The sequence below is a fragment of the Bubalus bubalis genome, chromosome 1 (assembly GCF_019923935.1).
Source record: "Bubalus bubalis isolate 160015118507 breed Murrah chromosome 1, NDDB_SH_1, whole genome shotgun sequence".
In the NCBI taxonomy this organism is placed as follows: domain Eukaryota; kingdom Metazoa; phylum Chordata; class Mammalia; order Artiodactyla; family Bovidae; genus Bubalus; species Bubalus bubalis.
This window is the reverse complement of record NC_059157.1, coordinates 125,434,755-125,457,876: the sequence shown is the minus strand read 5'-3', so window position 1 is coordinate 125,457,876 and position 23,122 is coordinate 125,434,755. Positions and strand designations below refer to the sequence as shown.

General features: G+C 48.3%; 1 protein-coding gene across 8 annotated transcripts in view; it reads right to left on the bottom strand.

Moving 5' to 3' along the window:
- Window positions 1-1,412: 1,412 nt before the first annotated feature.
- Window positions 1,413-23,122, bottom strand: part of MASP1 (MBL associated serine protease 1) — a 66,563-nt gene continuing 44,853 nt past the window's right edge. For 3 of the 8 annotated variants that reach the window (XM_025286691.3, XM_045165849.1, XM_045165852.1), the window contains exons 11-16: window positions 13,670-13,807; window positions 10,492-10,605; window positions 9,422-9,607; window positions 7,555-7,622; window positions 5,088-5,187; window positions 1,413-2,317 (exon numbers count right to left, since the gene is read on the bottom strand). In XM_025286691.3, coding sequence (XP_025142476.3) covers window positions 1,998-2,317; window positions 5,088-5,187; window positions 7,555-7,622; window positions 9,422-9,607; window positions 10,492-10,605; window positions 13,670-13,807 — 926 coding nt within the window. In that variant the 3' untranslated portion in view covers window positions 1,413-1,997. Of the gene's footprint in view, window positions 4,629-5,087; window positions 5,188-7,554; window positions 7,623-9,421; window positions 9,608-10,491; window positions 10,606-13,669; window positions 13,808-16,886; window positions 19,305-23,122 lie in introns of those variants that run through there. The other 5 variants (XM_044943699.2, XM_044943702.2, XM_044943703.2 and 2 more) reach the window with 5 other exon arrangements.

Here is a 23,122-nt window from a genome sequence, read left to right as displayed (position 1 = left end):
TCTGTGCTCTCTACTTATTCACTCTCACACGTGAACAGAAGTTTGAACCTCTCTAAAGAGGCTTCTCAGGGCCCAGCCCTAGGTCCTCAGAGCCCCTGGAAGCGGGTTCCTCTCTTCCCTCTCCTCAGCCTGCCCTTGTTCAGGGCCAGGGGGTCCCTCGCCTGTTGTTCGGAAGCCATATTGAGTCTCCTTATCTTTAGGCTCTTCTCCCTCAGTTTACTCTCTGCAGTAAAGCTTGATTTTGAAAGATATAGCCGATCACGTTTCTCCTTGGTCTACAATCCTCAAATTCCCTGAACCATGCTGAGCATCCCAGTCAGGACTTCCTGAAGGTGTTCTTTTTTCTCCTGATTTCTCTGGCTCTCCTGGGACAATGGGCCACTCAGTTTTCCCCGTTCACTATCCTTTCATCTCCCTGCTTTTTCATATCCTATTGTTCAGTTGTTTGGTTCAGAGACTGGGATGCTTTCTTCTTCAGTTTGCAAAGTAAAAGAACATGGTTCTTTCCAGGAAAACACTAAAGCAGAATGTCTTAGTGATGGTGCTGCTGCTGAGTCAGAGTAGTTCTGGATCTAGGGCCAGAGGAGGAGGGTGTCTGCCTCGCCTCTGCCTCCCACCAGATGTGTGACCTGAGTTGAAGACCCAAGCCTGGGAAATACTCCAAAGTGTTACTATCTCCCATAGAACTATTTATATTGATCTAATTTAGTTTCCAAAATTTTTTCCTGTATGTTAATTCATCTGATTGTACAACCCTCAGACAAGGGTAGGGCAAAGATTTTTCTGCCAGTTTGTAGATGGGAAAATTAAGTGAATAAAGAAGTCAACCAATGCTTGGATTACAACCTAAGTCTCTTGATTTCAAGACTCACTCTAGACCCAGATTGGCTACTGTTTCTGCGGCAAGAGGCTATAGATTTTCCTTCCCTGATTCTTGCTTACCTTTACTTAAGGACTTCTTGGTGGTGCTGATTCTTTGATTCTGTCACCTGGTAATAAGTTTAATTCATTGCAGAAGGAAAGTGCATACTCCAATTCAGAATAGGCTACTCATCAACCTGGTGCCAGAGTCTCTGAACCAAACAATTGAACACATGATCCAAAAAAAAAAAAAAAAAAAGTTTTTTCTATTCTAGGTGTGGATGCATCAAGAAATGTAACTTGGATATTGAAAGATTGTCTTCCTGGAATATTTTGATAACTTACAGGAACAAAAGAATAAGGTATTTCATCAGTACTGACCTAAGAAGCCTAAGAAGTGCTTTGGTATCAATGATTTGATTTTCCCATCATAATCTCTCTCTCTCTCTTCATGGTACAGGGATCCTAACTGGATACAGAGAACTGTTGATAAATGACAATACAACTCACCAGAACCATCAGTCCATGAAAAACATACAAGCCAAATAGGATGCTTTGACTCAATACAGATGTTTATTGGAAAAAATGTGCAGTTACAGCTACACATGTTGTAGAGCAACAGTTTCTGTTTCTGATGAAATTGGGCGTGATCATTGTTGCTAATAACAACATTCCATGGTACAGAATCCTAGCTTTAGATATACTAACTATTCTCTGGGAGGTGAATTGTGGTTGCATAGAAGAGAGCCCTCTCTAAGAGATAGTCATTTTGACATTGAAATTGGCTATATTTGGAGGTAGCTAGTGTCATATCTTTAGATATGCTCAAGAATGAGGTCATAGAGTTAGACAATATGGTCCTAACAGACCCTCCAACCCTCTGCTTCTACAACCCTGTGAGACATTTGGGTTTCTTGAACCTTAGCAGCAGTGCAGGGGCTGGTATATCTAGTAAATGCTCATAGATCAAGGGTAAGGTAAAGTCCAGCAGCACATCTAGACATCCCTTAGATAAGGATGAAGTTGCAATTGGAATAAACAAGATAAACTCATCCAGCCAGAAATTGGCATTTGTACACAAATCTTGAGGCTGCTTCAAGTCCCAGAATTGCCTGAATTTAAGGAGAAAAGTTCTTCTAGATATTGACTCTGATTCCAGAGTCAGAGCACTGGTCTGCTGGACACGTCATTTTTATGAGAGAAGAATGGACATGTGCTCTTACTGTTGTGTCTAGAAGGCCTCCTTTTGTCTTACCTGTAGAAATGCCCACCTTCTTCAAGGCCAACTCCAACACCGTCTCCTCTGAGATGCTTTCCTGGTGTCCCCTCCTCCAATGCCTGCATACAGGAATGGCCTTTCTTTCACATCTGTGCTGTTCTGACACATAGCACGCAGTAGGGTTCATTCTGTTATGGTGGATACTTGTGTAGGTGTCAGTTCTTCGTGCAGGAGCTCCTGGAAAGTATGAATCATGTTCCCTTCATTATGGTGGTACCCATAGCAGTCATGACAGCCTGGCACAGGGAGGGACACTCAGGCAGTGCTGTGAAATGAGCAGGCATGATGTTTGGAATGCTTTAGGGTAGTTCCAAAACTTTGCCTTGTGATTCTTCTTTGGTATCTAAAATAGAGCTCCAGTTTGCTTGACAAATGTCTGGTGGGACTGAGTATGAAGGCTGCCTTCTGTGTACAGAACAAACAGCAGGGCACAGAGAGGTAGAATGCCCTGTTCAGAGAATCAAAAACAGGCTGTAAATTGCTGTCCCTGAGGGGTCAGCCTAGGGCTTAGTGTTCGTAAGTTCTCATTCCCAGTATCTTCTTTCGGCAAGAGACCTTGAATGACTCCGGCGGCTGCAGTGCAGGTCAAGAACTGAAATCTCCCATGAAGACCAATTTTGGAACAGAATTGAAGACAGAACAGAAGACAGGACTTGGAGCTTCTGATCCCTTGAAGGGCTCACATCTCAGAGTTCTGGAGGGGAGGAGGACCCTGGAATCTTCCTGAGAGAGAAGGTGGCTCCTAAAGGGAAGAGGCATTCTGCTTGGGAAGATTTTATGACCCTGCAGTGCTGGGGTGTTCTGGCTGAGGAACAGGGGTGAGGAACCAGGGGAACGGTGCTTGGGGTCAGCTGTGGACACAGGGAGGGAGAGTACAGGGGCCTGAGTCTGGCCTCCCAGGGCCCACCTCATGCCAGGTTCCCAGGAAGAAAAGGAGGTGGGCACCTAGAACAGAGGCTCTGCTTAGGAATAAGAAAAGGCCCCTAGGCTTGCACTCTGCCTGGGCTACATCCTGGGGAGCCAGGGTGTGGTGCACGCGGTAGGTGTTGCAGTAGCAGCAGGATTTGGTCTGCATCAAAGCTCTACGGGTTCTGGTGGCTCAAGTGGTAAAGAATCTGCCTGCAATGCAGGAGACCCGGGTACAATTCCTGGGTCAGGAAGATCCCCTGGAGAAGGTAATGGCTACCCACTCCAGTATTCTTGCCTGGAGCATCCCATAGACAGAGGAGCCTGGCGGCTACAGCCCATGGGGTCACAATGAGTTGGACATGACTGAGTGACTAACACTTTCACTTCAAAGCTCTATTGGCCCTTTTTGACCTTTTGGTAATTTTGGCTTTAACTCATCTCATCAGGGAGAAATGGCTTTGTTGGATCCTTGACTGTCAGAGCTGGGAGGGTCTTTGTTGGGATGAGGGGAAGGGACTTGCATAGAGTCACAGGGAACTGGGGGCAGAGCTGGTTCCCAGTCTCCCCTCTCCCTGTCTCTGCTTCTCTCAGGCACTCTCACAGTTCAGTATCCAGCTCAGTCATAAGTGCATCACTATGGGACCTGCAGAGACTCAGACTGTCTCTTTTACCTTTTCATGGAGAGGGGTGGGAACTGGGGTTGGGGAATGCGTGGCAGCATAGAGCATTTGGGGGCAGGCGAAGGCTATGGTCAAGGTTGAGGGGACAGGTACACACTTGATCAACCCTAAGGCCCAGTCAGGATTTATAAGTGAACGCAGTGTGCCTAGTAGACACACCGGCCTTCCACTAAGTCACAGTCATTGAGCACTTAGTTTATACCTGCACTGTGCTGCTGCTGCTAAGTCGCTTCAGTCGTGTCCAACTCTATGCGACCCCATAGACGACAGCCCACCAGGCCCCGCCGTCCCTGGGATTCTCCAGGCAAGAACACTGGAGTGGGTTGCCATTTCCTTCTCCAATGCATGAAAGTGGAAAGTGAAAGTGAAGTCACTAAGTGCTATGAAATAAATTTGATCATCATCATATGTTTCTGAGGAGGTAGGGTAGGCCATTTCCATCACAGGGATGAAGAAGCTGAAGCTCAAAGAGGTGAAGTCACCTGTCCAGTGTTGCAAAGCTAGTAGGTGATACAACCTGTGTTCTGATCACTCTGCTACTCTGCTTCTTTAAGGAGAGTGAGAAGATGGCTGAGATGCCCCCTTAATTGGCCAGTAATAGGTGGGCTGAATGAGGTGCGGGTAGGGTGAGGGCCGTCTGGCATCAGATAATTATCCTCTGTTGCTGACTGACCATGGGCAGGTGAGGCAGAGGGTGAGGAACTGAACTCAATTGCTCATGCCGGTGACCCTCCTGATCCAGTCCTTGTTGTGGAAGATGTACGAATACACTCCGTAGCGGTCCTTCTTTCCGCAGTCCACGCCCCAGGACACTGTGCCCACCAGGTACCACTGGCCTCTCTGTGTATCCAGTGTCACCATGGGCCCTCCAGAGTCACCCGCACAGGCATCCCTGCCCCCTAGAGGAAGAAGTGACCCGGGTTAAAGTGACTCCTTCCCTAGACCCAAATCCAGAGGGCCCTCCCTCTCCCTACGACTGACATGTAGTTCAGAGAATTGGACACCAGGGGGCGCAGCAGACCGTTGGACTCAAACTTGGGCTCTGAGGGTTGTAGTCAGGCCTCCTCCTACCTCTGTGATTTTAGAAGGCGTAGGTTCAGGACTCTCGGTTACATAGGGGGAAACCTGGGCTGGGAGAAGAGAAGTATGGAAATCCCTTACTTGGCACACTTTTCTCTGATGTAACTTCTCCAGTGGAATCTTTCCTGTCATGATCTTCCTCCCCGTCCCAAGCCTCGTTCCTCCCCTTCCTCTGCTGTTCAACCTGCCAGCTCCAAGGTCTGCAGGGCCGCCTTTGCTGGGCTTGGTGCCCCGCCCTGGCTGGTGGCGCCCTGCTGTAGGCAGGCGTCTTGACTCACCTTCCTTCTCCCCAGCACAGATCATGTCTCTGGTCACTTTTTTCTTCAGTGGAGCATAGGCCTCCCGACAGATGTGGTGGTCAACAATTGGGATTTCGATCTGGAACACAAGACTGTTGTCAGTCCCCAACCCTGGCTGAGCCCTGCTCTTCTGACACCCCATCCCCCGCTCTGTCTCCTTCCTGGACGAACCTGGGTCTGCCTTAGACCTCGCCTCAGAAACTGCCCTCTGGTACAGGTACTGAACGCAGAACCAGGAGGTCTGTGTTCTGGTACAGTCTTAGTCATGAACTTGCGGTGTGACCTTGCACATGTCATTTGCCCCCTCTGGGCCTCAGTTTTCTCATCTGTCAAATGGAGATAATTTTGCTTAGCATATGCATTATTTCAAACACATCAGCATATGCAAAACCTATGCGCAGTCTTCTTTTCCCCACCCTTAACATTACTGGTTGTGGGATGTGGGACATGTAGCCTTCACTGTTTTTTCAGATTTCTGAGACTCTGTTTCCTCATCTGAAAAATGGGAATCATAATATTTGACATGCTAATTAAATGGAGTTGTTACGAAAAGAGGAGTTGAACGAGCAGATGCTCTGTAAACTATAAACGCTGCATACGCAGTGGGTGGCGTAGGCTTCCCAGGTGGCGCAGTAGTAAGGGATCTGTCTGCCATTGCAGGAGGCGCAAGAGATGCAGTTTCAATCTCTGGGTTGGGAAGATTCTCTGGAGTAGGAAATGGCAACCAACTCCAGTGTTCTTGCCTAGAAAATTCCATGGACAGTGGAGTCCGTGGGTATTGCAAAGAGTCAGACATGACTGAGCCACACACACACTCGCATAGAGGTTTGTGAGGCTCACGGTGCAGCAAGCTTCACTTATGTTCTCCCTCACCATGGTTTGAGTTTCCATACCCTCAGACTGTATGTTGCACATTTCTATCTTATATAGCTTGGAACATGGTCACTGCTCAGGAAATGTTATTTTGAATTGAGGTGATACATTGATACATAATGGTAAGGTATTGCGTTTATTATTGCCCTTGATTCAGCTTGGGGGTAAATGTTGGAGTGGGTGCCTAGAATAAAAAGAGGAATCGCATGAGTCTCATTCAGCCAAATCAAGAACTGAATGAGTCACATCTCCCACAAAGCACAAGTCCTATTGGCCCTTGCTGGGAGGGTACCAGAGGTATCCACATCCCTTTGAGGCATGGCCTTCCCAGAGAGGTGGGGGAGGGGAAGCCAGGCAGGGTGGTATAAGCACCTGTCCTCAGCAAACCATCGAGTGTCTGACTAACCTCTATCCACCACTCATACATCGCTTAACTGTCACTTCCTCTGGCCTTCTGCACTCCCAAGACAAAGTCAGAGCCTGGTTATACATCCTGAAGCATCCTGCACCTCTTCCTCATTCCGATGATCACACTGATGAATACTTTCTGTCTGTCCCTATAAGCCAAGAAGACAAGGGGCCAGATTTGTCCTCTTATCCCCCTGCATACTTAGTAGTTAATACAATACAAAGTCTTTAATACAATGTCAGTCGTGTCTGACTCTGCGACCCCATGGACTGTAGCCCACCAGGCTCTTCTGTCCATGGAATTCTCCAGGGTTGTCATTTCCTTCTTCAGGGGATCATCCCAATCCAGGGATCGAACCCAAGTCTGTTATGTCTCCTGCATTGGCAGGTGAGCTTTTTACCACTAATGCCCCCTGGGAAGAGGCACTGAATAAACACTCAAGAGTGAATGATTGAAGGGGTAAAGGGTTGTTGCAAACCCCAAAATTTAAAGTGTGTTAAAATAATGTACACTGAATGGTTTAGAAACTAGCCGTGGCTCTCGTAGAACCTGGTAATGTCCAAGCCAGACAGCTCTTGGAGGACATCTAGTGTTGCTGGTGGCTTTGCAGCTTGAGAAAATACACTGCAGTCCAGAGGCAAGATGACTTGTTTAAGATCACCCAGTAGGTTACTAGGGGCTGGGACTTGGAAGTGTGGCTCCTTACTCCTGGTTCAGTGTTCTTTTCTGAAATGATGAGAAATGTAAACTCTCAAATGCCATAGTCAAGTTCATTGCTGCAAGGACTGTGGCTCTCAGGGCCCATCCCTTGACCCATTCTTGGTTACTGCTATGTGAGTCTTCCTGATGTATATATAGATGGATCACCTTTTAGGGTGTCCAAGCCTGCTGTTTTTCTGGAAGTGTTTCCATAAATTGAGCTTTTAATAAGCTACAGAAATACTAAACAATGTTTACAGACTAGAGTCTTATGACATGTAGAACAAATAGATCAAACTAGTTGGGATTCAATCTCACTTAACTTTGAAGGTGAGTCTGGTCCCTTTGTACCTGTCTCACTCATCCCCAGTCCAAACCTCCAAACCCCTGAGAGACACTGGGGCTCAGAAATGCCCAATGTGGGGCAAAAGTGTCACCCTCTGAAGGGTATATATTGAACTTCACCTCCATCAGGGTCTCTGGGAACCTTTGCAAGAACTGCTTCCCCCAACCACTGACGATGACCATGGCCCCTGGAGGAGAGAAGACACAGTGAGAGCGGTCAGGCTGTCTGCGGGTTTTTGGAGGGTGGCACCTTGCAGCCCCCTCATCACCTGCATGTGGAGGAATCACTGAGTTTTCCCCCTGAGAAAATGCCAACATGGTGAGGAGGAAGACTTGGGCTGGAGCTTACCTGAGACAGTGGTTTGGGCATTTGTTTCTATGAGATGTTAGCTGGTTTATGTGTTTAGCTGTCTGTTCTCTCCCACTCCCAACTAGCTTGGAACCTCAGCTCCGTGAGACCAGTAATCTCATCTGCCTTATTCAGGGCTGTATCCTTATGCCTACAGCAGGGCTGACACAGAGTAGATGCTCAATCAATAACTGAATAAATACAAAGTCCAGCCTAGCCCACAACAGGATGTGCTCCCTCCCCTTCTGATCCTTAGTTTTCTCATCCATAAAACGAAGAGTTCAGACTCGATACCTCTAAAACCCCTCCCAGCTCTGATGTTCTAGAAGTCTGTAAGGTTGGCAAATCTTGAGGCAATGTGAACATGGGCTGGGCACTGATAGAGCACTTACTTGTTTCATCATTTGAAAAGAGCCTGGATACTGAAAACAGCTCTGGGCCTTAAGTTGGAAGATCTGAATTCCAGCCCCAGATCTACTTCTTACAAGCTGAACCTCGGGTAAAGCACTTCCCTTTGCCAAGCCTCAGTTTTCTCACCTGAAAATGGGACTACAATACTACTTCACAAGGCTTTTATAAGTAGCACATAAATTAATTAATGTAAATCAAGTGCTACATGGCAGACACATGGTATCTGATGCATCAGAGCCATACCTGGGCCTTTCCTGTGGGCTCACTTCCCCTCAATACTTCTCATATTCCATTCAGTCATTTTTTAAAAATAACTTCGTTGAACTAAAGAAGGTTAGCTGTGACATGGCACCACTGAATTTAGAACAGGATGAAACAAAAACCAACTTCCCTGAGTTGGACTCTCACTCTATGCTGAATATGTTTGATTATTATTTCACTGAAACATCACAACCACCCATGGGGTATTATTCCTAGTGTAAAGGGAAGGGGCTTGAAGTTAGGCAACTTCTTCAAGGTTGTCCAGCTAGGAGATGGCAGCCTGGAGAGTTGAGCCTGTGCTAGCGATTAAGTCATTATCTCTCAGCTCCAGACGTACCCTTTTATACTCTGCTTTGTGATGCTGCGAATGAGACTCTGGAATGGTAGATCCATTTTGTCAGGAACATTCCTGAAAATAGGGGGCAGTTCCAGGAAGCCCTGCTGCTCCTGATGGCATCACCCTAGTGATGGCTCCCCACCCCAGCAGTGGCTGGGTTGCTTCCCGGCACCGTCCGCACAGGGCCTCTTCTGCAGAGTCTGAGTTCCTACTTCACACAGCCCCTGCCTAAGCTTCCAGGTTCTGTAACTCCAACCTCTTCCCTTTGTTCCTCTAGCCTCAGGAGTGGTAGTTCCTCCCTGCAAGTGCTCTCTCTCTGATCTCAGCATCCCGCTTTACTTCTCCAGCCCTCCAATACCCTGTATTAAATTCTTTTTGTTACAGTAACTAGTCTGGTTTCTGTTTTCCTATCTGGACCCTGACAGATACTTGCTTGAAATACTGACCAAGCCTACCTGCTTTTGTGTACCACCTTGAAACCTGTTTTGACTTAGCTGTTTTAGGGAAGGTGGCTGAGGAATCAGGCAGACACAGTCAGCTGACTCAGCTGGCACTGAAGCCTGACCAGCGTTGGAGTAAAAGCCTCCATGGAGGCTCTGCCGAGGTGGAATCACAGGTGGGTGCAGTACCTTCCTCTGGTGGCCCCTGGGGTAGACAGATGGGCATCACAAAATCATTTAGCACCGGGCCCCTCAACAGCTCCAACAGAGCGACGTCATTCTCGTACGTGTTGGGGTTATACAGGGGATGGAAGAAGACTTGTTTGACACTGAGACTCTGTTCATTCTCATCTGACTGGGTCCTCCGAAGCTTGCCTGGGCAAGAAGAAGGCATGTGAGGCATGAGGGCAGCGGAAGCTTGGAGGATAAAGTCCCACCTTGTTCCCTGTCAGCCCCTGTCCCATGCAGCCCATGCTTCCAGCCCTAACCCTTACAGTGCCTTTCACGTACCTGTTTTAAGCCATCCCTCCCCATTTGCCTTTCCCCACATATTGTCCTGGGCTCGAACCTCTATCTTTCTTCATAATCTGATCTGATCCCATTGCCTTGTAATTAATACTCATTCCAGGGCCCATTACCATATGTCCAAACCATAGTCACCCTTCCGTACCTGGGTAATGTGTTGCCTTCTCCGTGAAACCTCGGAGATTCTTGAGTTACACGCTTCAGTTAGGAATCTCTTCCCTATGAACTCCCTCTGTTCCTCTCCTACAGAACTTACTGCTTCCTGCATTTTATTAGAGGATTTTGTGCTCATATTTTATTCCTTTATTAGACTGTCAGTCCTTGTGGGCAGGAACTTGTGTCTTTAGATCTGACATAGTGTCAGAACATAAATATGTGGTGAACTGAACTCCATCAGCCAGTTTACAAAGGAGAGGGGAAGCTTGGATTGTTTGTGTATGAATCACTTGAAACCACGGATTCATAGAAGCCTGAGACATCTTTGGAAGTTATCCAGATGGGAGTCTTTATTATAAAATCTAAGGCCTCAACTTCAATGATCTGTTCATGGTCCTAACATCCGAGAATCACTGCCTTGGGCTTCGACTGTGATCCAGGACTTGGGCAGGTCCCTGGACTCCAGTCCTGGCTTGTCCTTCATTCCCAATGACTCCCTCCCTGATGACTGAGTGAGTAGATACACCCCATCCCCAGAACCACAGCTGGATTCAGGAATCAGCTTGGCCCACACTCACCCATGATGATTTTGAAGGCAGAGGGGCTGAGCAAGCCCAAATCATGAAGACTTAGGCCCTCTGAATCCGGCGCTTCATGGAGACAGTGAGCCGCAGTCACAATCCATTTGGAGCCTGAAACAGAAGTGTGGACACACCCTGTCCTCACCTTGCGTCCCACTACCTCAAGCTGAGGGCTTTCAGACCCCTCTCCACGGCACCCCTCTCCCTTGCATTTCACAGCCCCAGGGCAGAAACTCATTGATCTTAATCTGAAGATGAGGAGTTGAATCTGTGATTTCATCTACTTCCCCAACCTAGGTCAACACTGAACATTTTAAAAGTGATTCCAGGTCTCCCTTAAATGCATGGGGTTGGCAAGCTCCAGACAGCCCAAGGCGTCCATAGTCTTGCTCACGGGTTGCCCCTTGGGCCTTGCTGCTCAAGGTGCGGTCCCTGGACTAGCGGCATCAGCCTCACCTGGGCGCTTCTTGGAAATGCAGACTCTCAGGCCCCCACACAGGTCTACTGAATCAGAATCTGTACTCAGTAGTAAAATCTGAGAATCTTAAAAGGAACTTCAAGTAACTTCTAGGCGTATTAAAGTTTGAAAAGTATTGTTGCACATGATTCTCCTCAAATGTGAGTACACATTTATAATAGAATCATGTGGGGAATTAAAAACAAACAAAGAAATCCTCCCCAAACAATGTCTGGGCTTGAGCCACACCATCTAAGTCGTGGAGTGAGGCCCAGGTACAAACACACTTTAAAATTGCCCCCAAAGTTCTGCTGTCACGAAGGCTGGGAACCACTGCTCTGACCCAAACCTCTCATTTTATAGACATGGATTCTGAGGCCTTAGGGGAGAGGGGATGTCTAGGGCAGCTCTGCAGGTGGGTGGCAGGACCAGGGCTGACCGTGGGTCTCCTGATGATCAGCCTAGCACATCTCTTGTATCTTGGCTCTTTTTCCCTTGCTGGACACATTCCTGCCCTTTGCTTAATATAGGATCAGGGCTTGGTTCATCCCTCAGATGAATCAGGTGACAAACCCATAAATAGCTGAGCCCAGAGACATACTGGGATGAGCCAAACAGAAAGAAAGGTACCAGGGCTTTGGAGTGTGGGTATCATAGCAGAGTTCAGAGTTGCGGGTAGAGGTCCCTTTCTGTGCAGGTCCCTGGCCCTCTCAGGGGCAGCCATATGCTCCGGCTACTGGCTTCCAGATAGTGCTCTACACAGGCCATCCTCTTTCCCCTGGTGGTATTTTTGATCCCAGTCTACAGCCAGGGGCTCCTGGATAATTTTCCAAGTGGATAAAGTGGAATGAGGCACCCAGATTAGGAAGCCTGCCATGGAACAGGGCTGGGGAGAGCAATGATGAGACCAAGACATAGCTTCATCTCCCAGCTCTGCAGATAGTGAGTCCCTGAGTCAGGACCTCTCTGCACAGGCTTCATGGTGGGCACTGAATGGGCAGGTTCCCTCTGTCTGTCCCTCAGCTTCTTCTCGGTTTCTTACACCCTCTCCTGCCTTTCCTTCCCTCTACAAAACTAGACAACAGGAGGAGGAGGAGATTCTAGATGAGAAGGGCTATGGGCAAGGCTGAGGATATCTTGCAGAGCTCTTGTAGCTTGGCTGAGGGTAGAGAAGTGGGAACAAACGTGCAGTAGACACAGTGAGCACTGAGCATCATTGAACTGAAACACCCAAGGCTTCAGAACAGGAATCTAACCCTTAAACCGTGGGTACTTAAACCATCTCTCTTACATATAATACATTCTAACAAAATCAGAAGTGTCTTTGCTCTCGTCCACTCTCCCTGTCTGCTCCTCTCCTCTCTGCTTCTTTTCTGATGTTTTCCTCTCCTCTGGTCCCCCTGCTTTTCTCCTTTCATGATTCTGTATCTCTCATTTCCTGCCCTACCAGTTTCTCTTTCTCTGTTTGTACTTGTTTTCTTTCATTTCGCCCTTCGTCCCCCTTCGCTCTAGGGAGAGGGCTCTAGGTCTGTGACACGCCCTCTTACTCTATTTTTGTCTTTGTCCTTCTAACCCCTCTCATTCTTGGTTCTCTCCCCTGCCTGCTCCCCACTGGGCTCCCCTTTAACCTGTGCTCACTCACTGTGACCCTTTGGGAGGCTCCAGAGAGTGAGAGCTCCTGTCTTTGTGTTCGTGGGAATATAAGGATCAGCCCCTCTGCCGGGTTACCATTTCACGTAACCCAGATGTCCAGGCTGCAGCCTCACCAGTGCCTGCACCTTCCCTCAGGGGTCCCTAGTCAGGGAGCTGTCCTCCCCTGAGCGCACCCTGGAGGAGAGGGTGGGTCAGGGTGAGGCGAGGCCAGCAACCCTAGAGCTGCCCAAGCAGAGGTGGACCAGTCCATGCCTTCCTCCTCTGTGATGGGGTCAGAGGGACTCTAGATTGCTATTAATTTTTATCATGATGTCAGAGCTGGGATGGACCTTAGTTCATCTTAGCTGAACTGTGATAGGAAGAGCCATAAATCATTTCTTTCTTGCCTTTGCTGCCACTCCCAACCATGTTCAGTCCATTACAAACGTCTGGCAGTTCCCTTTTCCAATGGCTTTGAATCTGAATCTGCCTGTTTCCATCCCTCATCCCCTATTCTTATTCTGAGGCTAATGACTTCCCTCCTCACTACTGCAATCTAGCCACCTCACTGGACTCTTGGCTTCCAGATTAACCCTTCTTTCAATCCATGTTGTCTCGGGAGAGGACTTTTAGGAACATGATTATAAACCTGGAGTAGCATTTAAGATGCATCTTGATTCCCAAGCATCGCATTCAAAGCGTTGAAAATCTCCCTTCTTTGACTCCTCTAGGGTGGGTTTCCTGGTTCTCCCTCGGCCCAGGGCACTGGCACACCCTGACTTTGAGCTGCATGGAAGTGCTTTGTGTTGTAGTCCATGTTTAAGGGTCTGACTCCCTGACCCTTCTCAGTGCCAGAGAGTGACCAGGGCTCAGGAAGTGTTCCCTGAAGGAGCCAGCTGGAACAGAACAAGTGTCTCCCTGCTCCAGCCAAGGGCTCTTTCTACCACATTGTGCTTCTGGGCCCTGCTGCTAGAGTGGAAGCTTCTCAGTGAAGAAACCTTGTCAGTCTCCAAGAAGAGGGTCAGGTCCCTTTCCTCTACCCCACCCTCTAATCCTGGATCCTCCACCCCTTCCACCTCTCCTTACCTAGAAGGGAGCCCCCGCAGAAGGGCTGCCCATTCAGGTGTGACAGCATGGCAATCCAGGGGGTGGTGCCCTTCTGGGTGGGGCGTCCATTGATGATCCTGGCCAACAGATTCCGGGAGAACTTGGGGATCCCACACACTGCAGCCAAGGGAAGGAGGATAGGTCACACTCTGGGCTCCACCTTGCCCTTTGCAAAAGCTGCTAGCTCATCACCCTCTGTAAGGAATATCTGTTATTTTTGATTTCCCAGCACCCATTGCCCCTTTCAGTAATAGCACCTGAAGTTTCCTCTAAGGTCCTCCCTTCCCCCATTTCTTCTCCCTTTAGCCTGAGTTGCAATGATCTTACCTCTGGTTCTAGGGGTAGGAATGTGACCATGATCTGACTAGTGAAAGCCTTTTATACTCTGGTCACAGTGATTGCTCAGAGATGGGAATGTAACCCTGGACAGGCCAATAAAAGCCTGCCTTGGGAGTTTTGCTAGAAGGTCCTTCTCAGTTGGGGTTGCTAGACTATGGACTATAAGCCCAGACCTGCCAATCATCACTTTATGGAAAGTCTGTAGAAAAAGTTTCAACAAACAAACACAAAGCCCACAAGAAACTATCCTCCTTTGTATCTACTCCCTCTCTAAACATCTCTTCAGAACTGATTCTGGGCTCTGGATCCCCTCACTTCCAAACTCTTGGGGACCTGGTTTTGAGGATTCATACCCTTCTCCTCTATCTTGCACTTCTCCTTTCTTTATGCCTCCAAAACATGATCAAGACTTTTCATGCTAAAAATTGCATTTTCATTTTCTCAGCTTCTCATTCATTCCATAGTCTCTCCCTGTCCTTTCTTCCGTAGTCAAGCTTCTGGAAAGAAAATTGACACTCAGTATCCACATCCTTCCCTGTCCTTTGGAGGTGGACTCAAAAGAACAAAGTACCATGGTTCACACAAACTTGGACATAAAGTGGCCATTTGACAATCTAATAGATTTGTAGTCATACATGGAGACAGAATGGCTCTGGACCCATAACTGGAACTTCAGTGGTGATATTTACATGTATAGGAGGACACTATTTCTGAAATTTTCTCTCATGTATTCTTCATCTCTAAGAATTCTCCTCACCTTGCAGCTAACCACTGTTAAAGCTGGAGCATCTGTTGTTTTAGGTGAGGCTAGATACAGCTTTGACTCATGAAAGAGCAAAACAGAAACCAAAGTCTGAAAATACAAACTCATTTGAAGAGTCAGACAAGAACAAGAGGTTTGTATTAATTGGTTTCAGGGAAGCAAAACCTGGAGAACTGGGCAAAGATGTCCCAGAGAGGCTGCCTCAGGAAAGAGATAAAAAACCTAGGAGAAGCTTGAGAGAGAGAAAGAGAGAAGGAGGGAGACAATGGGAGGAAGAGAGAGAGGAAGAGAAAAGTGGGAAAGAAGGAAGAGGCTATGGAGGAGGAAGAGGAGGAGGATTAAGGACATGGAGCATAAAGGAAGGGGGAGGAAGGGCTAGGGACTTAAACATGAGCATGGGTCTGTCCCCTGGATCCTCTTCCAGACTTGATGGCAGTTGTTGGTCCTGGTGCCTAGGAACATCCAGCCTGGAAGTGTCCTCTGGACTGTCCCGGCTCATTTGCATTGTTGATCACTTTTTTCTTCTTGACACTTTCTCTCCTTGGCTTCTGAAGCTCTTTTCTTCCAGTATTTCTGATTTCCCTTTTCTATGTCTTTCTTGGGGTTTTTCTTCTTTTCTCCATGCAATCCATGCTGGTGTTTCCCTTCTTTAGTCCTCAGCCCCCTCGTCTTTTCTTTTCTTTTCCAGTGGATGATGCCACTTCTTCCCATGCCTTCACCCCACTTAGACCCTGATGAATTTCAGATCAGTGTCTCTAATCTGCCTTCTCCTCTGGACTCCTCCTTTCTACACCTCCAGCTGGATTGCTCATATACTCCTCAAACACAGCAAAACCAAGTCCTGGTCTCCATCCTTCACCAGCCATCTCCCCTTTGTTATTCCAGATGTCTGTTAATGTCTGCACAGACAGTGTCCTTGTTGCCTCCCTTTTCTTCAGCCACCATCTTTAATCAGCCACTGGTAAAAAAAATCATGCAACCCCATGACACTTTAGTGTCTCAATACATCAACAATATAAATCCAAAAACCTAGAGAATGTGATGGAACACAAGACTGATAATCTCTGAAACCAGCTGCACATAAAGTGTAAGGTATAATGTAGGATTCTTTTAGTTCTCAGTAGTGTAAAAAGCATGACAGTTTCAATATGATACGAACCCCAAACACAAACTGTGAGCGTATGACATGGGAGCCCTCGCTAACATATTAGCTTGTGTTCCACCACATCTCCTGTCTGCACTATTTCACACAATGCCTCTGCACCAAGTTCTACCCACTACACTACTTGAATGCTTTCAGACTGCACCCCCACATCTTCAGTGTCACGCCCTTGGCCTGGTGGTTTGCACCACCTCTCTCCAGAATGGTTGCAGTGATTTCCCTATCACTCTCTCTAGGTTGGTCCCTCCCTCCACCCCCTCCACTTGCCACAGCCTGCTGCCCACACTTAGCCTACTGATTCAGAACCTGCCATGGGTGAGACCTAGGAACCTGCATTCCTAATAAACACAAGTGATTCTGATATGCCCCAAATTAGGCAGTCACTGGCTACAGGACAGGGCACTAACACAGGTATGACATTCAAGACTGTCTACTCTCCCCTACGCCCTCTGTTCCCATCCACTCGGGGCACACTTTCCTACTTGACCTTTGTCCCCTCTGCCCTGCCCTCCCATCTCCCAGTGTATTCTTTGTAACCTCTTTGAAAAGTTACCCAGACCCCTTTCAGTTGTGTGAACCTCTCCCTCCTTAAATTCCCATAACACTACGATCTCCACTCCGCTCATGACATTGAACTCCCCTTGCCTGCATGAGACTTGGGTGCACACGATCTTGCTTCCTGTTCTTATCTGGGCACTTTGAACTCAAGGACTTAAATGGCAGGCACTTCTATGATGGAACAGGTAGCCTTTGAGAGGACACATGTCCATAACCATCTCCATTTCTCATCACCCTATTTTGGATAATGTCCAGGTGACAAAAACTGTACCCTTTCCACAGTGAGAGAGATTGTGGCTTAATGAAGGGTCAGATTTTCTTCAAAAGGTCAAAACAAACAAACACCAACAATAACCAAACCCCCAAACAAAGGCTGTTGGTTATCCACAGAGGATTTATTTTCATTTTGGTCCCCTGATGGAGGAAACAGTGCAGAGGAACCTTACAGAGGAGTGAAGCTTGTGATATAAATATACAAAGTATAGCATCCTCTACATGCATCGCTCACAGACACAGGAGTGTGCTGTCAGGACCCAGCTGGAAAAGCAGATGCTTCCCAACTGCCCTCTTGGAATCCTTCTCAAGGCTTCTGTCTCTGGTGGGGAATCCCCAGGAGAGCAAACCCCGAGGAAGAAGACGGTCAGGCTGCGGATAGCCAGGGAGAGGTTGCTGGCATTGGAAGCAGTGAACGCTGGAGCTGGAAGGACCCTGAGGGGGTCCGATGCCTTCCTTTTACAAATGGGGAAACTGAGGCCCAGGGAGGGAAAGCAATTTGTCAAAAGTTACAAGACAGTTTGGGGGCAGAGCTGCGGCTTGAACCCAGGACCCTGGGCTCTCCTTCTCCTCTTACTGCCTTTCTTGGGCAAGTCCCTGCTTCTCTTGACTTGGCTCCTGGAAGCTGGAGGAGTGGGTCCCTCAGAACATTCATGCCAGGTGGGTTTCTGTAGAGCTCAGATTGCAGGCATGCTGTGGGGGGAACGAGGTCTGGTGCAAGGAGGTCACTCATATAATCCTCCCTTCTTCCGTTTCCCTGCCCAGAGGCACAGCAGCATGGTGTGAGCCTTCTCTTTCTCCAAGCCAATCGGGTTGAATCTCCACATCTAGGGCTGGGGCTCGGATAGCCCTTTCAGGTGACACATTTCAAGACTGAAAGCTTGCTTCGTGCTTGTCTGGAGAGTCAGTTGTGGATGTACCCAGATAAGTGTTTTGCGTTGATGATAGGAATTTCATGGGGTTGGAAAACTTCCCACTGTTCTTCTCCCCCCGGTCATCATAGAGTTTCCCAGCTTTCTCTTTGTCCTTTGAGATTCCTTTAACAGGGAATAGAAGAGATAAGACTTGGACTACAAGAAGCTTTGGGGAGAGAAAACCCAGGGATGAAAGTACTACAAGGCCTTATATTTAGAGAGAGGGGCCTCTGGGGTGTCATCCCTGTCTCCTCAAATCTGAGGGCTTTTAGGGTCTAGACCAGAGGGCAGAGTGGGGAAAATATATGGACTCAGCTCTAGGCAAGGAAACATTTTCTAACAGTCAGGTCCAAGCTCAGTTATACCAATGGTGGTGCCACTGGATTTGATGAACAACTAGGAGTGAATGAGGCCCTTGGGGTGGGCATTCCAGGAGAGGAGTCCGGGCACTGGCCCGAGTCTAGCTCCCTCCCCGTCCTGCGGGAGAGTGAGGCCCAGAGAGGGAAAGGGACTTGCCCCAGGGCCAGGGACCCAAGTTTCCTATGTAGGGCCTTTTCCTGTACCACACTGCTGCCTCCAGGGAGCCAGGAGCCATCTGGGGAGGGTGGGAACAGTGTGTCCATCCCTTGGTCTTGTGAGTAACAGTGGAGTGTGTTGTCATTAGGAGGGTGCAGTCTTGCTGGGGCTGGGCAGGGCGGTTGGCAGGCAGGAGTCCGGCAGCTCACCGCTCCACCTGCAGCTCGCCCAGGCCCTGCGGGGAACCCATCTGCTCCCACACCCAGTCCACATAGTTGGAGACCTTCGTGTAGACCCCATACACCTGTTTGCTGCCACATTCTTCAGGGCCTCCCCAGGACACCAGGCCTTGGGCCACCCAGCGCTGGCTGGCGTCGTCGAGGATGACAAAGGCGCCACCGCTGTCTCCTAGGCACGTGTCCTTGCCGCCCTCATAGTAGCCGGCGCAGAACATGTTCTCAGTGACGCTATAGTTGCCTGACCGCGACTCGTAGCTGGTCTTGCACTCGGCGTGGGGCACCACGGGTAGCTTGACATACTGCAGGACGTCTGACAAGGTCCTCGTGCCGCTGCCGATGATCTCGTCCACTGTCACGTTCGGGTTGGAGATGCCCCAGCCGGCTACCAGCCCCAGCACGTGGGGTGCCGGGCCTGCGGGCTCGGGCAGCGGCAGGCAGACGGGGAGGATGTGGGGCCCCAGGGGCACGGGCTCCCGCAGCTGCACCAGGGCGATGTCATGGTTGTAACTCTGGATGTTGAAGTCCGGGTGCAGCACCACTCGGGCGGCCGAGCTGTTGACAGCCCCGGATTTGTCCCGCACATCGTGCAGGCCCAGGTGGACGGTGACGTGCTCCTTGGAGACCGGTGTCACTGTGTTGTCTCTGCGCTGGGAGCGCAGCACGTGGGCGGCCGTGAGGATCCAGGACTCGGAGAGCAGGGCCCCGCTCCCAAACCACTTGTCATTGGGCACCCTTGAGGTGTCCTCCACCACAATCAGGGCCTGCCATGGGAAGAGGCCGGGCTCGGCGTTGCGGCCCCCAATGATCCGCTTGACCAGGTTTGGCAGCGAGCGCGAGGGCTGACCGCACACTGTAAGAAGGAGGGGGCGGGACGAGAGAAGGAGACTGGTCAGGTCAGCCAGGTGCAAAGAGCCTCTTAAAGAAATGCACATCTCACCCACTGTAGATTATGCCACCGTGGACCCTGGCCTATGTCTGGGGGCCGTGCTGGCCTGAGAAAGCTCTGAATGGGGTCATTTTTGGCCTTTCTAGCCTGGCTCCTCTGTAGTCTGACTCTTCTGTAGCCAGGACCCTCTATGGACCAGACCAGTTTACTTGTGGGCCTTCACCATCCTGAACCCTTCCAGCCAAGACCACCTGTGATCTGGATCATCTTTAACCAGGACTATCTCCAGCAGCAGTCCCTTTGCCCCTTTCTTCTCTAGAAAAGGCATCTCAGAACCCAGATGTGGTCCATGCTGTGGGCACTTGGAAAACTTCTGAGAACCACAGGTCAATGGCTTTGAGAGACAGGAGATTAAAAGACTATCTAGCAGGTCACAGCAAACACTGGAGTGGAAAACAAGACATTTGGGGTCTTGATCTGGCTTTTCTCCCCTCTGTCCTGTGTGACTCTGGTAAGTAAATTTCCTTCTCTGGATTTCACTTTTTGATCTGCTAGATGAAACTGTTGGTCAAAATGATCTTCAAGGATCCTTTAAATTACAAATTCCTTTGATTTTTATTTCATTTGCCCTGGCCACTCTCATTTTATAGGTGAATAAAACTCTCCAGAGGGTAAGTGACTGACCCAAGTTCACATGGCTGTTAAGCTGGTTAGCAGGGGCTTAACTAGATTCTAAGACGAATGTCTTATCCTGTATTCCACAATGCCTCATTACAAATGAAGAGCATGGTCTCATGCCCTGTAACCTTTTCTTCTCTGGCCTATGGGACACATGCTGTGAAGGGATGGCCAGGGCATCCGAGCTTAGAGAAAGGTGGCGTAATCTACAAGCAATGATGCATGGGCTCTGCTCTGAGCCATCCATCATTGCACCCAGGAGCCCAGTAGTACCTTCAGGGGAAGAAGAAAGGTCTGATCAAACTTCGTTCCACCAAGTTGTACCCCGAGCATGCACATGCACCACCAGTCTCCTGCAGCCAAACGCCTTTGGCCCATGAGCAGAAGGTCTTCAGTACCAGCCCCCTGCTGGCTAAGAACCAGCTCACAAGGGCCCCTCTCAGCAGAGTGCTTAGGTCTGGTAGGTAAGCCTGGTGTGAGCATTGACCTCCTCTTGGTTGCAAATTGCCAGGGCTACACCCCTTGGCCCTGGATACTTTCAGTAATCCTTTAAAGACCAAGGAGCATTTGAGTTGTCTTGGCAACTTTGAGAGGTCAGGCTTCCAGCAACCTAATGCTTTTCAGATGCTCTTCTTCCGGATGTTTTATGTGATCCTGAGGCACCCTGCTGTTCACCCCAGGCCAGATGTGAGCTGGGTTTTGCTAATTGGCTGTGGCCGAGCCTTTCAGAGTTGAAGGCCAGAATCCCAATTATAAGCAGCAACCTACAGAGTGACTTCTCAAGGCAGGTCTGTGACTAGCCCTGTGCAGCAACTTATTGAGTGCTGAAAGACCCGCATGTGATGAGGGACATGCCTGTGGCTCAATCCATGGTCAGAACAAAGCCAGCACTGAATGGTGCCTTTTTCCAAGGTGCCTGTGGCATACCCAGGTCACAGAATGTCTCCAATTTGGGGAAGCTTGGAGAACGGCTAATTTACTGATGGCGAAATTGAGGTTCAGGGAATGCAAAAGATATATTCAAAGTCATTAGAGACAGAGCCAGGAGTGGAGCCTGTTTCTTTGGATTCTAGCTTCATTTTTTCCACTAAAGTCTTTTTTTTCTTCTTTATATGCTCTTGTCCTTTCAAGACGTTGAATGATGCCACAAGCCTTCGAGAGTGCTCACTGAAATGGGGCCATTCTTTTTATCTGCTACCATTCTCCATCCAGTCTTTCCTGGGACAGAAGACTTGACTTGAAATACTAGAGCTTCAGCTGTGCTGAAATGAGATTTGGGCTCTAGAAGACTGGAGGTACTGAGGGAGGGCCCTAAAAACAAAATTGTGATATTCTGGAATCCTGGGTTCCTGAAGATGGCAGAGTCAAGAATGGCTCAGCATTGCTTGTGTTGACATCAAAAGTCTTGAGTCCACCTTCCAGTTTTGCCTTTAACTTTTTGCAGGTAACCGTGGTTAAATCATTATACCTTCTTGGTCCTTAGTTTTCTCAGTGTAAAATAAGGGGAAAATAATATTTGCTTAATAGTTTCCTTGGAAAGGTGGATATTATGATGCCAGATGAAATGGCTTTCTCTATTCTGGCTTGTCTCTGCATTCAATCTCAGTGTTTTAGAAGAGAATTTGTAATTTCCTGGCCTGGTCCAATGATACACCATGTTCTGCTCAAGACTAGGTGTTACCAGAATTTCAAGACTCATTATATCCAACATGCTTTGTATGAATCTAGAGGATGATGACCATCAAGAGTCATAGAATGTCATGGATCACCTGATTCTGCTCCCCTACTTCTGCAGTATGAAATCCTAGCCCCAAAGAGGTCAGATGACTTAACAAAGATGGAGATCAGGAAAAGGCAACACCAGGACTAGGAGCTGGGCCCTTGCCTCCCAGCGTAGTACCTCATCCCCTTCTAGACATCACAGCAGTACTGCCCAGGATGGAACCCCCCTACACTGCCATTTTCTTTGGCCCACATAGTATTAGCAAAATCAGGAATTGATCTCCAGTTTGCCACAGCTGTACCATTCCCCATCTTCTCCAAGGCTTTCCCAGCTGTGGCCCTTAGGTGTGCTCCTGGCTAAGCCTAACTGAGATGACAGGGGCCAGCAGAGTGTGGATGGGTTGACCTTTTCCTTCTTCCAGATCCTCATGAATTCTTTGAATTCTTGCTTAGATTGAAAGCACTCTTAAGTGAAGTCTTCCTAACCCGTCCTCATTTCTCTGCTCCCAGACAACCACATGTAGGAATGTCTTCCTTCTCTGAGATCTGGTAGCAGTTGTGATGGCCAAAGCTGATGCCCAAACGCTAAAACTTTCTTCAGGTCTGGTAGATGGCTCCATAGCCTTTCCATTTTAATGCCTAAATCTAGAAATCTACTGAGTGAATATTGGAGGTTACTAAAATGTACCATTCAAATAATACACTATCTCAGTTTACCCAACACTCTAATTCAGTAAAATATGAATGCCACTCAACCCTGAACCATATGGTAAAGCTACTGCTGTTCAACCAAATGATGAAATCAACACTGCTTCTTTTGAATGATTATATCTTTCAATCACTATTGATTGAATCACTAGTCTTATTTCTTTTTGAAGTGTAAATTTCTGCGTTGTGAATACTTAATTTTTGGTGGGTTATTTATTTAACCCTAGAGTGTGCATTTAGGGCTATACTATTCTAAGTCAATTTGAATATGTGCATACATCATTATTACGATGTAAATCATTCATCCGTTTAATACCAATGCAAATATCCATAAAATAGCCCCCAAATCTATATGCACAGGGACACTTCCTGTTACCACAAAACTCTTTGTTCATTTTAAAGTAGGGTCAGTAAGTGAGCTCAGGGGATACAGCAGTCACTAAGACTTGAGCATACTGCTTTTTGGAAGAACTTGTTGCTATGTCCTGTGGTTATTTGGTGCTTGTCTGATTTCCACCTCCTCTACCCTGTGGTGGCTCAGATGGTAAAGCATCTGCCTACAATGTGGGAAACCTGGGTTCGATCCCTGGGTCAGGAAGATCCCCTGGAGAAGGAAATGGCAACCCACTGCAGTATTCTTGCCTGGAAAATCCCATGGACAGAGGAGCCTGGTT